Raw genomic sequence first — 15,819 nt, 5'->3', positions numbered from 1 at the left:
CTCATCCATTAGCATATATTCATGGACATAAGGCAGCTTATTGTACGCTACGGCCACCTGCACCAGACTAAATCGATCCATCGTTAATTACCGTTATACAACTCTAACATATCACGTGATGTGCTATAGCCAGTTATTTGCAACTCTTCAATCAATAGAAAAATGTACGTAATTGACGCCAATAAGAAACCCTTTGAAATACTGTTATCAAATCCCCCCCATTGCAAGAGCTTATCGTATTTATCGGAGCTATGGGTAGAGAATCATCTATTACACGTATCGTTGGTCCTGAAAACTATGCTAAACTTCAGCAGTTTAAGTGTTTGATTGTTGGTGCCGGTGGAATTGGATCAGAACTGTTAAAAGACTGTATCTTAATGGGATTCGGTGAAATTCACATTGTAGATCTTGATACCATCGACTTATCCAATCTAAATCGTCAGTTTTTATTCAGACAAAAGGACATTAAACAACCAAAATCTACAACAGCTGTTAAAGCCGTTCAACATTTCAGCAACTCCAAACTGGTACCATATCAGGGCAACGTTATGGATACAAACCAATTCCCACTACATTGGTTTGATCAATTTGATATTTTTCTCAATGGGTTAGACAATTTAGCTGCAAGACGGTATGTGAATAAAATTTCACAATTTTTAAAGAAACCGTTGATTGAATCTGGTACGTCAGGATTTGACGGTTATATCCAGCCTATTTTACCAGGTAATACCGAATGTTTTGACTGCACAAAGAAGGAGACTCCCAAGACTTTTCCCGTGTGTACTATTAGATCAACCCCATCACAACCAATCCACTGCATAGTCTGGGCGAAAAATTTCCTCTTTAACCAATTATTCACATCTGACCAATCATCAACTACTGGAGATAGCGATGGTAACGATTGGGGGACTGATGACAAGGAAGAAATTGAAAGAATCAAGCAAGAAACTAATGAATTACATGATTTACAGCAAATTGTTCATCATCAAGACAAGGTCCATATCACCGACATCCTAAAGAAATTATTTGTTAAAGATATCGAAAAACTGTTACAATTGGATAATTTATGGAAATCGAGAGCTAAACCTACTCCATTAACCGATGATTTAATAGATAGTGCTAAGGATGGTCATGATTCTACAGATTTAAATGCAATTTGGAGCCTGGAGGAACAAATCAGCCAATTTATCAATGTGACCGAGAAGCTAATGGATAGGATTGTTGAGGAGGATTACAATATCGAATTTGACAAAGACGACCAAGATACGCTTGTATTTGTAGCCACCGCCGCTAACATCAGATCGCACATCTTTGGCATTCCGATCAAAACGGTCTTCGACATAAAGCAAATCGCTGGTAATATTATCCCTGCAATTGCAACTACTAACGCCATTGTAGCGGGATTATCTACACTGACTGCTTTAAGGCTCTTGAATTTCCTTCCATATGCCAAGACAAATTCAGGGTTGGATGTAAACATGGCTTTCACGGCAAGAGCTAGTAACTTATCAAAGGACCGCTATTTATCAAATCCAAAATTGGCTCCGCCTAACTGTAACTGTGCAGTATGTGCTAAAGTAGCCCGTGGTGTGGTTAAAATTACTGAAAAAGGGTTGGAGAAATTGACTTTGTCTCAACTTATCGATTTACTCAAGAAAAAATACAATTATCCAAGTGAAACTTCATTGATTGACACTAGCGATCAACGTCTTTTAGTCGATTTTGATTTTGAGGATTTACTGGATCGTACATTATCCCAAGCCAAATTACACGATGGTTCAGTGATACTTTTCTCTGACGAAGAGGGCGATGAAAGCGAGATGTACAGGAAGCCCTTAGAAATATATTTGGATGTGGTGGAGGAAAGTGCTATTAATTCAGAAATTGAATTGCCTGCACTGGAAATCCCACTATTCACGCCTCCCAAACAAGAGGAAGAGGACGAAGGGAAAGAGACCTCCACGGAAGAATCTCCAGAAAAGGAAGAAGATAAAAATGGTATTGTAATACTGGATGAGGATGAAGGTAAAGATGAAAAGGATGGCACAACTACCAAGAGGCCTAGATCTCCTGATCAGACGGAAAATGATAGTAAAAGGGCTAAAACGTCGAAAAACCACAACGACGAGAACGGCGTCATCGAGTTGGATTGACTTTTTAATTTTCTATACATCGTAGCATCATAACGAAAAATAATAACTTAAGACTAACAATAAGATAGTGTTAACGAGAAAAAAAAAGAAGTAAGTAAAACACTAATAGTAAAAAGGGGTCAAGTAGGAAGCACTGGTTGACCTCGAGTGAACGAAAATAACTTAGACGAATCGTCAAAAAGAAAGAAGAGAAAAAAAAAGGATATTGATAAATCATGAGATAGTACCTGACCTAGAACGACTTTTAAATTTCTGAAACCATGATACTCTTTTGCTACGCGAATTTGAATTTCGCTCGTCGCTACCATCGTCAATACTTTCTCTGGAAGCGTTTTTTGCCTGTTGTAAAAAGAACTGGTTCTCATTGCCGCTTCCACCACCACTACCGGCATTACCGCCACTACTGCCTGAAAAATTCCTAAAATTTTGGCTTGTAGGAGATTGCGGTGAGTACGTAGCTTCTTCCAATTCGTCGATTGAATTGTTATTTCTACTATCTTGGAAAACCAAGGACATAGGCCTCTTGTTAAACGAAGAAGTTGTACTATTCCCACTAAAGCTTCGGTTAAATTTCGGTATTGATAGAAGGTTTGGTCTTGAGCTGGAATTAATACTAATTGGAGAATGAAATCCGTCCCTATTCTCATCGTCAACACCCCAGCATTCATCGCCTTCATCTTCTGTAGTTGTCAAATCACCGCTGTCACTGAGAATACCTGGTCTTGGCCATAATGGGAACAACCGCGACCTTCTTCCATTACTAGCGATAACATCTGGTGGAACAGGAGCAGATCCAATTGATCTAGAGTGAGGTCTTGGCCTTTTCGGTATTTGAATTGAATTCCTTGGGTGTGGACTAATTGGTGACGTTGCTCTGGACGGAATTGGGTTTGTAGGGTTGAATGAAAATCCTGGAGAATCTGGACGCACTCTGAAGCTACCACCCGCACTTCCCATCACATCATCATTTTCATTACTATTAGTATTGTTAATATAATTATCGTTATCAGCATTATTAATATTAGTATCATTAGGATTAAAATCAGGATCATTATTAGTATCACTATTAGGAGTATTAATGTATTTATTACTTTGACTGTCTGCCGTCACTGGAGTAATTTGCTGTGTAACACTATTGTTTTCTTCATCGGTAACCACGAGTTTTTGAGGCTTGGGTATCATTAAACTAATATTTTGTCTTTGCTTCTCCTTTTGTTCTTTTTTAGCCATCTTTAATAAATGCGGCAGTAAGTCGTAAGAATATTCGATTAGAAATTCTGTCACAATTCTTGATAGTTCATATTCCTTTGGATCCATATCGTGCCGTGGATGAGATAAAATCGACGGTTGGAAAATCGTAGCTAAATTCCTAGCAGTCATTAAATTAAATTGTGATTGTCTTGAGAAAAGACTCAAAAGATCCAAAAGATAGATTGTTAGCTGTTTGGCATCGTTGGAGATATCAGAAAAGAGTCGCTCGTAATCTTTAATTGCAGACCTGACATCTCTAATTAAACGCCTTTTATGACGTAATTTCTTCTTTTTTCGTTCCTCAGCCTCTGCAGAATTTGCTTCTTCATCTTGTTCACCATCACCATCATTTTCTCTATCTTCCTCATTACCACTATTTTCATGGTTATTTCGAGCCAACGGTTTTGGACCGGGATGTGGAACCTGTGTCTGGTGTTGGGACTGCGTATTTGACTGCGATTGGTGCAATTGTGATGTACTTCTGACTGCAGCCCTATTAGCCATGTATCTTAAGATGCGAGGTCTATCCTTTAGTGGAGCCCTAAAATCTTCGTAAAGTTCTAATGGAATCAAAGGTTCTTCTAAATTGTTCAGAAATCTTCTTAATAATGATGCAATATCATGGACAGTAAATCCATCCCAATTGGTAAACTTAGAACCATAATCTGGCGGACTGGAAAAAATATACTGTAACTCCTTAATCCTTTTACCATTACCTGCAATACGGAAAATTCCTGACGTTTCTAACCCATGGGCCTTTAGATAAGCACCACATTTAGCAACGACAATAGGAATTCTACCAAATGATACGAGTTCACTCTGAACTATGACCTCTGCACTCGCGATGCCCAAAGACTCTGATAACGATACCCCAAACACTTTCCCAGTGAAATGATTTCTATTGGCCAGAAATGAATCTCGATGATTTTTAAAATCCCTATTCTGATTTGAGTCCGAGCCTTTGGGAACTGAAGTATATGAATGTGCTTTATTGGATAAACTTGGTCTAATCGGCAGGGTATTGGAATTAATATTTAGTCTCCTATTTTCTTCGTCCATTTTAAACGAACCTCTTCTGCTTGGAGTACTCGCTACTGGCGTTGATAGTAAAGGTGGTGGTGGAGGTGACACTGCACGATTTGCAGTTCCTGTATGCATCGTGTATTCAAGGATAAAGACTTTCTTCTTGTATCTTCAAAGTCCAAAACCCCTTGTATATTTTTTTTTAGGTCTTTTAAAACAATTTCAAAGACAGAAACTTTTCTGTAAATAGTTTTGGCTTCAATTTCTGAAAAATGGATGAATCCTTGTATTAGTTTCTCCCAACGATTCCTCTTGCCTGTCTGTTATCTCTCAAATGTTTCTATTTTATTTAAAAAGTGTCCGTTATAATTAGTCTTTAAATTTTTCCTCCTTTTAACTAAAGTCTTGACAAAATACGAATACTGTGATGAGATGAGATGAATACAAGAATAAGTTGTATAGAATAAAATGAAATAAGACTATTGAAGTAAATTTTGCATTGTAATGAAGACAAAGAAAATAAAGTAAAAAAAAAAAAAAAGGTAAAAAGGCCAACACTCAATTAATTGTTTAAGAACGAACCTTCCTTGTTGTGTGCTGAGATGCTTTCTAACTTCCTTCTTTTCCTTCTCTCTATTAGTCGTTTGCCCGGTTGAGAAATGAAAATGTAACTCGAACGGGAACACGACATATAATGAAGTACTCAAAAGGGCAAACAGAAGTACCACGTCGGGCAATCAAACTTGTAAGTTCACTACACAATTCCCAATTCGGACGAGATGTAAAAAGTAACCGTTCTCGTTCTTTTTAGGTAGAGAGCTGAACGGCACTCTCACATCTTGTTTAGTTGAACGTAATTACCAGGAAACACACCGACCTGGCCATGGTAACGGCCTGTCCACCATTCGTTGGTATCTTGTGTGCGTTGAACGATTTCAATGACCGCGTTTGCAGGGAAACTTAGGTCACCTGGAGCCTGTGCCTGGTAATCGTAGAGAGCCGTTACGGTTTCCACACTGGGAGCGGCAGCAGCTCCTGCTGCTGCTGCTGCTGCTGGCGCAGGTGGATGGAAAGTACTTGCAACTGGAGAGGCAGTCGCAGTTGTGTAGGGGGAGGCAGCGGTCGAGTAAGCTGGTGGTGCACCTTCTGGCGCTCCGTAGGATGGATGTGCATAACTGTTCTGTGGTGACGTGAATCCAGGGTGACTACCATAACTTGTTGGGGAAGTGTAACCACCAGCTGCAGCGCCAGGCGCACCTGCATAGGCTAGTTGCGCTTCTGGACTTTTGGGCGAGCTCAATCCTGATGATGATTCCGTTGGTGACTGTGCACCGCTACCGTATCTTTTCTTTGTCATTTCCAATTTGGCCTTTGAGTACCCCAGTTTGAACTTCGTAATTGTCAATGAATCACACTGTTCGTCCACATTACCCTTTTTGAAGTGGTATGCTTCCACAATATCCGTACTCATGTCAAAATATGGAATCTTCATCTCACCCGTCTTGGTGTACAAGGTGTAGAAGATGTTCAACTGCATGTAATAGAATGAGACGAAAAGCGGCTGGACAAATTGGGCTTCCAAACTGAACAGTTGTGGTAATTGGTCCTTTAACATGTCATTGTAGTAATCGTACTCGTGCTTAGCAACTTCCAACTCAGCTTGTGCCTTGAACAATTTCTCCTCATCCTTGGGTGATGGATTGGATTTAGTCTCGTACTTTTTATAAGTGTTGTTACGCCTGTCCAGATCTATCTTCTTGTGATTACGCTTGGTTGCCATCTTACGGATGTATCCAATAGTTTTTAACAGTTCGAGACATGGTTTGATAATCTTATCTTCAATGAGGGCTAGATCAGGTTTCAGAGTCTCTTGTAACTCAGCGACAAGGGCTCTGTACTGTTCGCTGGCTTCGATACCTTGTGGATTGTCCTCAGGGACGGCTGCATTAGGGTCACTCATCTGTCCACTAATCGGCTTGAAGATCTCCTCCATAGCTTGGGCAAATCCAATCTGGTGATTTAGCATACCATTTACAGCCTGGGAGTAACGTTTAGACTCCTCACTTAACTTCTTGACCTCAAGTTCTAGCTCTTTAAAACGACGTTCAGCATCTTCGTAGACCGGATCTTCTACCTGCTCACCCATATTCATCTTCTGGCGAAAACTCTGTGGCGCCCTCGCCACTGCCTTTGTAAACCCTTTGAAACTCATCAATCCACGATAGCCTTCAATTCCTCTTGAATGTGAATTACACTCGATGCAAATCAGTTTTGTTTGTTAATGCTTCTAAACTTTGGATATTTTTGCCCCTTTTCTGCAACTAAAGTACTGTCACGTGATGCGTGATACTTGATAATACACCTTGCCATATTGGCGGTAAATGTTAAGAATTGAGTCTCAAGAGTGCTTTTAATCGATTCTAGACATTTAGAAACCTTATACTAGACTCCTTTCACTTTGTTCACCAAATACTTTCTAACAGCCTCTCGAGCAAGCTCATCGATATAACAATAAGTAATGGTAAACTACACCAAAAAACATTCCAAGAAAATAGAAAAAATATGAATTAAAGCCCTAGAAGTAGCTTCAATTCAATGGATTCTGAATCGCCACCGGCCAGAAATGGTCTTAATGATGTTGATGACGTTTATTCCGATCTTTACTCCACCATATCGCAAGTAACTGCTACAACTGCTAATGATGTTGACCAACTACCGTACCCTATAACATTTAGGAATCTAATCATATTTGTTGGTGCAACTGTAGGAGGACTCTTATTCGGTTACGATACCGGCGTCATATCTGGAGTACTGCTCATGTTGAAACCCCAGGATATCTCTTTAGATGTGGTGACAGACTTCCAAAAAGAGTTGATTACATCTGTTACCTGCTTAGGGTCTTTCTTTGGGTCCATAATAGCTTTCCCCACTGCTGATAAATACGGTAGAAAGAGTACTATGGCTCTTTGTTGTACAGTATTTGTGGTAGCCGCAATTTGGATGGCATTATCGACTAGTTTAACATTTTTAGTTATTGGTAGGTTGATAGTGGGTGTAGCGGTTGGTGTAGCTGCACAGTGTGTTCCTGTATATCTGAGTGAAATTTCACCAGCTAGTACTAGAGGCCTAGTCTTAGCGTTAAACACTCTGGCGATTACGGGCGGCCAATTGATCTCATATGTTGTCTCATTGTCCATGCAAAATGTTCAGCACTCCTGGAGATATCTGTTTGGATTAGCTGCACTCCCGGCTATTATTTTCCTATTGATCTTAGATTTCATACCTGAATCACCCCGTTGGCTCATCTCGAAAGGTGAGTTTGCAGATGCGCTTGATTCACTAAGGGCCATTTATCCAACCGCACCTTTACAACTGGTTAGTCTAAAGTTGAAGTGGTTGATTCTCGACATTGGCAAACTACGAAAATATCAAGACGCCGAAGATCCATTGTTAGTGAGAACTCACTCCACTTCAAGGTATATTGGTGTTAATGATGAGCCGTTGTCAGAATCCTCACCTTCTCAAGACAATAATTTGGTGGTTTCAGCTGAATCTAGGACACGTCATAAGATGGAACCTCGCGCTAAAAGGGCTCTTCTAGTTGGTTGTACGCTTATGTTTTTCCAACAAGTCAGTGGTATCAATGCCTTTCTTTACTATTCAGCTATCATCTTTGCTCAATTTGAAGTAAAAAATCCATTGGTGCCCGCCATGGCTGTTGCCGCTACAAACTTTGTCTTTACATTAGTTGCATTAAAATGTGTGGATCCTATCGGTAGAAGAAGTATGCTTCTTTACACAATTTGGATAATGACGATAGGGTTATTTCTCAGTAGCGTTGGTTTTGATAAAAATAATACTAAATTGATTCTAGTGGCACTACTGATCTTTGTTGGAGGGTACGCCTCAGGCATGGGGTCAATCCCCTGGAGTAGTGTGGAGTTTTTACCCTTGAATAGAAGATCATTCGGTGCGGCTTGCATTTCATGCACCAATTGGTTGTCAAATACTGTGGTCTCTGTTTCTTATTTATCCATAGCCAATGTTATGGGTATGGATCGTGCGATGATAATGTTTGCCGTATTCACCATATTGAACTGGATATTTGTGTACTACTACTATCCTGAAGTGAAAGGTTTAACGCTGGAAGAAATTGGTAAAGTGTTTGAAAATGGTATCGACGTTTCTTATGTATATAGGAATTATCATTAGATATGGTTTAACGAAATTATAAAAATTGATGGGTTAAATTTTATTGAACACATCTGCAATCTTTTCTGAAAGATTCTTGCTAATTTTTTTCACACCAGGTGCATTACCAAATTTTTTGAACATAAGTAGCTTGGCTTCCTCTGGTGATTCGCATTCTGCATAAGCGGTTAAAATATGCTTTAGTGTAGGGAAAACGGATTGAATCGCTACGGCCTTCTCAATCGATATTCCCTTGATGAACATAAGAATGTGGATAGTGAGTTCACCAATCGTGGATAATTCACCTTTACCTAGGATTTCTTGGAAACATTGGAAATTATGGCAACATTCAATAGTTTTTGACTTTTCAAATTCTCGACGGAATTTTTCCAATTCGTATCTGTAATCATCTTGATTTTGTAGATTATGAGGATTTATAACCAGTAGATCTCTATTAGAATATTCCTCTTGTAAGACGGTATGCAGAGAATGCAATCGTTCCACGGTAGCGTCCGAATTTGTCGTTCGAATAATGGAGAAGCGGTAATACACTAAGATAAGCCAGATAGAAGTTTTCAGAGCTTCAGTCATACCTTCCACCACATCACTCATGGTCTCTTCTATCAGATAATATTTGTTTTTACAGCCTGTCTTATCTAAACGGCTCTTTTGCTCCATAAATCTATTATCTCGAATACTAAGGGCGAGATCATCTAACCTTTTACGTTCGATGATAGTGTTCAAGACTGCCTCAGTCCCACTTTTTTTATTCTTTGCAATCCAAATGATATCACCTAATGCTAACTGTCGTACTTCGCTTTTCATTCCTCTTCTAATGAAAGCCTTGAGGAAAAAATCTCTATCGCTTTGAGATTTAACTTCACGATGATCTATAATGGGGAAAATTTCATAACTACCCTTCGTCCATAATTCATAACTCGTACCCCCAAACCGTCTCCTCAATGCTTTAGTTTCTGGTGTGAAGGTTTCACCCGCGGGTGCTGATAGACTTCTATATTGGCTTGAAATTGGGGAAGAATGCCCAGTACCCGCGGTTGATTTGGCGGTTTTTCTTATCCTTGGGGTAGATTCCAAATCTTGAAATGTTATATCTAAAAGAGATTTATCTCTATCAAACGACAGTTCCTCATCAAAAGGTGCTTCAACACCCAACAATTCACTATAATTTGCTGTAAATTCATATTCATCAACCGCTGCATCCTTCTCGCCATCAGCCGCTACATTTTGTGAGTTTTCCAATTCTCGAGGAAATTTAATATCATCTGTAGATTTCAGAATCTTGGCCATATTGACGCCTTCTTCTGTCAAAGAGTACCGTTTAGGTCTTCCTTCTTCAAATACAAATTCGTGTTTCTTCAAGGCAGTGATGGAAGCCCAAGCACCTTTAAACTCCTTTGTGGCAAAGTTAGGGCTCAAGCTATGATCACAGTATTTTTGCGCCAAACCAATCGTGTCATCTTTGCTAATTCCCTTTGGTATTACAGCATTGGCTTCCAAAAGTGCCAATAAGATTCCATATCCACCAGATCTCTTCTTGGGAATGTATTTTCGAAGTTTCTTGGGAGGAGGTTCACCACCAATGACATCTGTAATATTAGATCGTAGTGTAGTGGTACCTCTTTTAGTACCACGAGCCGCTGCACTAGCGGCAGGTTGAGGCATTTCGACCCCTAACTCATCACAATATTCCTTTAATCTCTTCTCTAGCCTTCTCATAATCGTATCACCAATCCCCTTGACCTTTTTAAGGTCTCTGGGATAATATATGGTGTCATCGACGTCTAACAGATTGCGTCTTGCCTTTTCATATGTCAGAGTTAACTGCTCCTGCTTGGGATTTAATGCAGAGATAAATTCTTGTAACCATTCAGCATAGAGATTCTTTAAGTTACTAGGTAATGACATTGAAAGGCTTTCATGATGTTCTTTTCCTCGAGATACTGCTGTTGTTATGCGTCTAAGATCGTGTTTAAAGTGTCAGACAACTGTCTGTCATCGCGTCAGTAAAAGGAACTATAATAATAAAATATTTAAAGTGAAATAGATGGCCTACCACGAAATCAAAGGCATGCTTCAGCAAGAAATATTTTACAAACTATAATTCCAAGTAGCAGTGCAAAAGGCTCAAGAGAACTGTTTGCCTACAGATGACGAGATATAAAAAAAGATAATGGTTAATAGTTAATAGTTAAGTTTAAACAAAAATTCGAAGTTGGTAAAACAATAAGACATTTAAAAAAAATTTCTCCGACAAAATCATAAAGCTCCTTACAATTTGTCGTAATATTCTTGCCAGCCTGGAACTTCTTCCTTCATACCGTGTCTCTTACGAGCAGCAGTAACGATTTGACCAGCCTTGGTTTCTGGATCCAATGGATCACTTGATAGAGAAGACCAGTGGTCGAAAACCATTTGTGGGAAAGCTTGACCACCAGTAGCTTGTCTCAATTCACCAGTGAAACCGAAAGATTCGTTAACTGGCAAGTGAGCTTTGACGGTGAACAATGGAGTACCTGGTCTTTGTTCTTCAGAGACAACTTGACCTCTTCTCTTGTTCAACACGGAGTAGATACCACCAACGGCTTGTTCTGGACATTGAATTTCGACCATGAAAACAGGTTCTTGAATTCTTGGTTCAGCCAACAAGAAACCAGCGTAAGTAGCTCTTCTCATAGTTGGGATGATTTGACCACCACCTCTGTGGATAGCATCAGCGTGCAAGGTAACATCCAAGATGTTAACTCTAACGGATCTCATTTGTTCACCGAAGATTGGACCTTCCTTGGAAGCCCATTGGAAAGCAGCAACGACAGAGTCCTTGATTTCGTTCAAGTATTGAACAGCCTTAGTTTGGTCAATAACCAAGTTTGGACCGTTACCGTCAGGACCGAAACACCAGATCTTTCTGGCGTCAGTGACATCCCAACCGTAGTCATCGGCCATAACTCTAGCACGAGCCTTGAAATCGTCTCTTGGGTTGATCTTACCGTTTTCGATAGCCAAAGAAACTTCTTCATCAATTGGTTCAGCCTTCAAGTAGATTCTGTTGTGCTTGTTTGGAGACTTAGACAAAGCGACTTGAGAAGATTCACCTTCAACGGTTTCTCTGTAAGCAACCACAGGTGGAGAGATCTTCAATGGAATAGCAGCGTGGTCGTTTTCCAAATCTTGTAGACAGATTTCCAAGTGCAATTCACCGGTACCAGCGACAATGTGTTCACCAGATTCAGAGATGTAAGTCATAACACATGGATCAGACTTAGACAATCTCTTCAAACCTTCGACCAATTTTGGCAAGTCGTTAGCGTTTTTAACTTCAACGGCAACTTGGACAACTGGAGAGACAGAGAACTTCATGACCTTCATGTTGTGAGCAGCTTCGTTAGTGGTCAAAGTACCAGTCTTCAACAAGAATTGATCGATACCGACCAAACCGACAATGTTACCAGCTGGACAGTCATCGATTGGTTCAGTTCTGGAACCCATCATCAAAACAATTCTTTGAACTGCCTTCAAGAACAAGTCGTCCTTCTTACCTGGAACGTAGTTAGGACCTTGGATTCTAACCTTTTGACCAGACTTAACGGTACCAGCGAAAACTCTACCGAAAGCGTAGAATCTACCCTTATCAGAAGTTGGAATCATCTTAGAAACGTAAAGCATCAAATCGGAGGTTGGGTCACACTTCTTGATAGCTTGGCAGAATTGGTCATCAGATGGACCTTCGTACAATTGTTCAGCTCTGTAGTTTTGAGCAGTAACAGGAGATGGCAAGTGCATAACAATCATTTCCATCAAGGCATCAGCAGCTGGCAAGAATTTCTTCATGACAACCTTCAACAAAGCCTTACCTTCCAAATCTTTTTCGTCAGCCTTTAGGTTGATTTCCAATTTTTCTAACAAAACTGGAATTTCATCCTTCTTGAAGTTCATGATAGCAGCAAACAATCTGAAGATTGGATCCAAAACGAACATGTTGAAAGCTCTTTCCAATGGCTTACCATCAGCATCGGTGTCCTTGTTAGTCCACTTCTTAGTCTTTGGGTTGAAGTAAGAGTCACCCCACAATTTTTCCATCATCTTGTTCTTGTCAACACCGAATTTCTTGGCGTATCTGTTAGCGAATTGACGGATGGTGAAAGCCCAACCGTGTAGACCGGAACCGAAAGCAACGGTACCTTGAGATGGGTAGACTTGAACGTCACCCAAAACTTCATCAGCATAAGTGGAAACAATAACGTTAACGGATTCCACAGTTCTGGAGAAAGATTGGTACAAATCTTCCTTGGTGACTTGCAATTCCAATAGAGCTCTGTCAACCTTGTTGATACAGACAACTGGCTTAATTCTTTCACCAAGAGCTTGTCTCAACACAGTTTCAGTTTGGACACAAACACCTTCAACGGTGTCAACAACAACTAGAGCACCATCGGTAATACGAAGAGCTGCAGTAACTTCAGAGGAAAAGTCAACGTGACCTGGAGAATCGATCAAGTTAACCAAGAAAGAGTTACCATCAACCTTTTGCTTGATGTCCTTAACATCAGTGTCGCTCATTTCAGCAAACAAAGAGATAGCAGTAGATTTGATAGTGATACCTCTTTCTTGTTCATCCTTTCTGGTATCCATGAAACGGGCTTCACCAGCCTTGGCAGCAGAAATGATACCAGCTTTTTGGACCAAAGAGTCGGTCAATGTCGACTTACCGTGGTCGACGTGGGCAATGACGGACATGTTACGCACATTGGCAACCTTGTCCATCAAGGAACGCATTTGATCAACGGTGAAAGCAACCATCTTTGTGAATTTCTAGGTCAGCAAGCGTCAGAGTACTTAAATTCAGTTATGCCCTTCGCACAAAGAGGTGAACCTGGTCTTGAAGATTTGAATTAAAATGCAAAAGAAGCACAAGATGAGATTTAAATTTGAACAGAAAAAAACTGAACCAGATTTAAAAGTGAAGTGAAGTAGAACAGAATAAGGAGGGAAAGGAAAAAATTTTCTATTCCAAAAGATTTCAAATTATGCTGGGAAATGTTGATGAGTTTATAACAAAGCTCATCTCCCTAACGATGAGGGAAACAGCGATGCCCACACACCTTTGCAATTTTTCACGAAAATAAGAAAAGAAAAGATAAAAAAAAGACCGCGTCGCGAGAAACTCTCAGAACAGTATAAGCGCAGGGCATTCTGAAACTTTCGCCAACGCAGAGCATCCCTATTTCCCCTTCTTTTCTGACGTGATATCTTCCATGCAAGCCGACCGTGTTTAAACCGCTCGGCGGTTAAGATTAAAAGGTGGCCAGCCCTAGCAGTGAAGCTGCATTACGAGCATCTAACGATGTGTCATTGATATCTTGTTCACCATTTGCACTATATGTGGTTGTACCAGTACCACCAGCATTATCTCCACTTGCATCTGTACTTTCGGCGGCAGTAGGATCACTTGTCACTGTAGGGTTTAAAGTCTGTTGTTCATCAGCGGTGACAACCCTATCGAAATCTGTATTAGTTACAGAATCGTGTTGGGATAAAAGTGATGAACGGCGACGTTGGTCACCTGCCCAGTCGTCGCCTTCGAGTCCTTGTGAATTTCTTGGTGGAGATCTCAGTAGTGATGGAGGGTGTGCTTCACGGCCTAACCTCGATAACCCACCCGCATTATCTGCTCTGCGAACATCGTGACGGACTCTCTCTAATAGAGTTAGTTTCTTACGTTCATATTCTATTTTGCGTAGAGTAAATTCTTTAATAGCAGATGTTACAAATGACTCATACCATTGTAACCATTGAGATCTCATTGAAAGCATGTTATTAGTTATAAGACGTTGCTTAGCCGTCAATTCTTGTTCGAGTAGGGTAGCTGCTCTCAAGGCTCTTAGTGCTTCATCGACTTTTAAGGGGCTTGCATCTCTTTTAGCTCTCAGCTTGCGTGCGTGTTCTTGTTTACCTCTTGAGCTTTGTTGAGCCTGTAGCAATTCTCTCATAATTAAATGACGATTGGTTAAAGCCTCTTTAACCACATACGTGTCCTTGACCAGCCACCCCATTGCATCTGCAAACGTTGCGACTTCTAAAGTGGATTCGACGCTATCCACATCACCCGCAGCCGCCAATACACGACCAAATCTTTTGTAAAGTCCTGAATGAGCATGTGTGTCGTTTTGTAATGCTGTGAAACCTTGACCTAATGCAGTCTCTTCTTGGGATAGAAGACGTCTTTGTTTGCTAACTTTGGATAACTTCGATTGTACTTCCTGAGATACTCGATGAACAGATTTTACCAATGGTCTAAATTCTGCTAATTGTAATACTTCATCATAAGGTGGTGCCAATTGTTTCAGAGTTTTACGTTTAAGACCTGATGCAGGTTGAGTAGGTGGATTATTGATGGGTGAGTAAGTACCAAAATCACTTTGAACAAAGAATGCGACTTCTTCATTCTTCAGCAGCAATGGATCTGCAGCAATTCTTTCTAACCACTCTTGATAATTTTTCATTGTCTTGTGACGGTCTTCATCCGTATTGGGTCCATAACTCGAGCAGGTAGCAGGTAATGATGGCACAAAAGTCTCTTGAACGGCTGCTACCAAATATCTAAACAGTTCTTTAAACTCATCAGCAGTCTTTTTAACACCTCTATGTTGCTGTTTGCGAAATGCGGGGACATCAGTAAAAAGATCAAATATTACAATAGGGTTCTCTCTTTGATTTGTAGAATTACCGACCCTCTCGAGCGCGGTCACTTTGACTATGAATTTGTGAGTCTTTGCAGGCTTCTTAACAACACCAGTGGAAGTCGATGGTTGGTTTTCATTGTTGGTATTTTCTGCAGTTGTATCAATAGAAGAATTGGGTTCACTAGGCATTATATCTTGTACTATTTGTTACAAGTACTAGATGCTTATACGTATGTTAATTTAGAACTTGGGTATTATATAAATCCTAATGTTCTAGTAGTCAGTCCGTATGTCCGAAAATCACGGGAATGTCCGAGCATGTGTCAACATAGATAAATAAAGATATATAGGATCAAGAATCGGCGGTTTACAAACTATATTATCTTATACTTATAGCATATACGGTTGTTTTTTTATCTTTTTTTAGCTTCCTAGACACTTTACCAATGCCCTAGTCCAACACATTTGTCGTAGGTTCGATAATCCGTATAATCTTTATC

At 40.1% G+C, this 15,819-nt stretch overlaps 7 protein-coding genes across 7 annotated transcripts; 2 read left to right on the top strand and 5 right to left on the bottom strand.

Moving 5' to 3' along the window:
• Positions 1-251: 251 nt before the first annotated feature.
• UBA2 (E1 ubiquitin-activating protein UBA2) lies at positions 252-2,153 on the top strand (the record flags this gene model as incomplete). The annotated part of the gene is made up of 1 exon (XM_002496875.1): positions 252-2,153. One exon carries the CDS (start codon positions 252-254, stop codon positions 2,151-2,153), a length of 1,902 nt encoding a protein of 633 aa, XP_002496920.1.
• A 213-nt stretch (positions 2,154-2,366) lies between these two features.
• Positions 2,367-4,562, bottom strand: ZYRO0D11132g (uncharacterized protein; the record flags this gene model as incomplete). The annotated part of the gene is made up of 1 exon (XM_002496874.1): positions 2,367-4,562. One exon carries the CDS (start codon positions 4,560-4,562, stop codon positions 2,367-2,369), a length of 2,196 nt encoding a protein of 731 aa, XP_002496919.1.
• A 697-nt stretch (positions 4,563-5,259) lies between these two features.
• On the bottom strand, positions 5,260-6,639 carry RVS167 (amphiphysin; the record flags this gene model as incomplete). Its single annotated transcript, XM_002496873.1, has 1 exon — positions 5,260-6,639. One exon carries the CDS (start codon positions 6,637-6,639, stop codon positions 5,260-5,262), a length of 1,380 nt encoding a protein of 459 aa, XP_002496918.1.
• Positions 6,640-7,022: 383 nt separating this feature from the next.
• Positions 7,023-8,639, top strand: CIN10 (Cin10p; the record flags this gene model as incomplete). The annotated part of the gene is made up of 1 exon (XM_002496872.1): positions 7,023-8,639. One exon carries the CDS (start codon positions 7,023-7,025, stop codon positions 8,637-8,639), a length of 1,617 nt encoding a protein of 538 aa, XP_002496917.1.
• A 33-nt stretch (positions 8,640-8,672) lies between these two features.
• MUS81 (Mus81p) lies at positions 8,673-10,544 on the bottom strand (the record flags this gene model as incomplete). Its single annotated transcript, XM_002496871.1, has 1 exon — positions 8,673-10,544. The coding sequence occupies one exon, from the start codon at positions 10,542-10,544 to the stop codon at positions 8,673-8,675; it is 1,872 nt and encodes a 623-aa protein (XP_002496916.1).
• A 363-nt stretch (positions 10,545-10,907) lies between these two features.
• On the bottom strand, positions 10,908-13,436 carry ZYRO0D11044g (elongation factor 2; the record flags this gene model as incomplete). Its single annotated transcript, XM_002496870.1, has 1 exon — positions 10,908-13,436. One exon carries the CDS (start codon positions 13,434-13,436, stop codon positions 10,908-10,910), a length of 2,529 nt encoding a protein of 842 aa, XP_002496915.1.
• A 494-nt stretch (positions 13,437-13,930) lies between these two features.
• On the bottom strand, positions 13,931-15,508 carry VPS17 (retromer subunit VPS17; the record flags this gene model as incomplete). The annotated part of the gene is made up of 1 exon (XM_002496869.1): positions 13,931-15,508. One exon carries the CDS (start codon positions 15,506-15,508, stop codon positions 13,931-13,933), a length of 1,578 nt encoding a protein of 525 aa, XP_002496914.1.
• Positions 15,509-15,819: the final 311 nt, after the last annotated feature.

This window comes from Zygosaccharomyces rouxii (assembly GCF_000026365.1).
Source record: "Zygosaccharomyces rouxii strain CBS732 chromosome D complete sequence".
Taxonomy (NCBI): domain Eukaryota; kingdom Fungi; phylum Ascomycota; class Saccharomycetes; order Saccharomycetales; family Saccharomycetaceae; genus Zygosaccharomyces; species Zygosaccharomyces rouxii.
The sequence above is the reverse complement of the archived record's forward strand: the minus strand, read 5'-3'. Positions and strand labels throughout refer to the sequence as shown.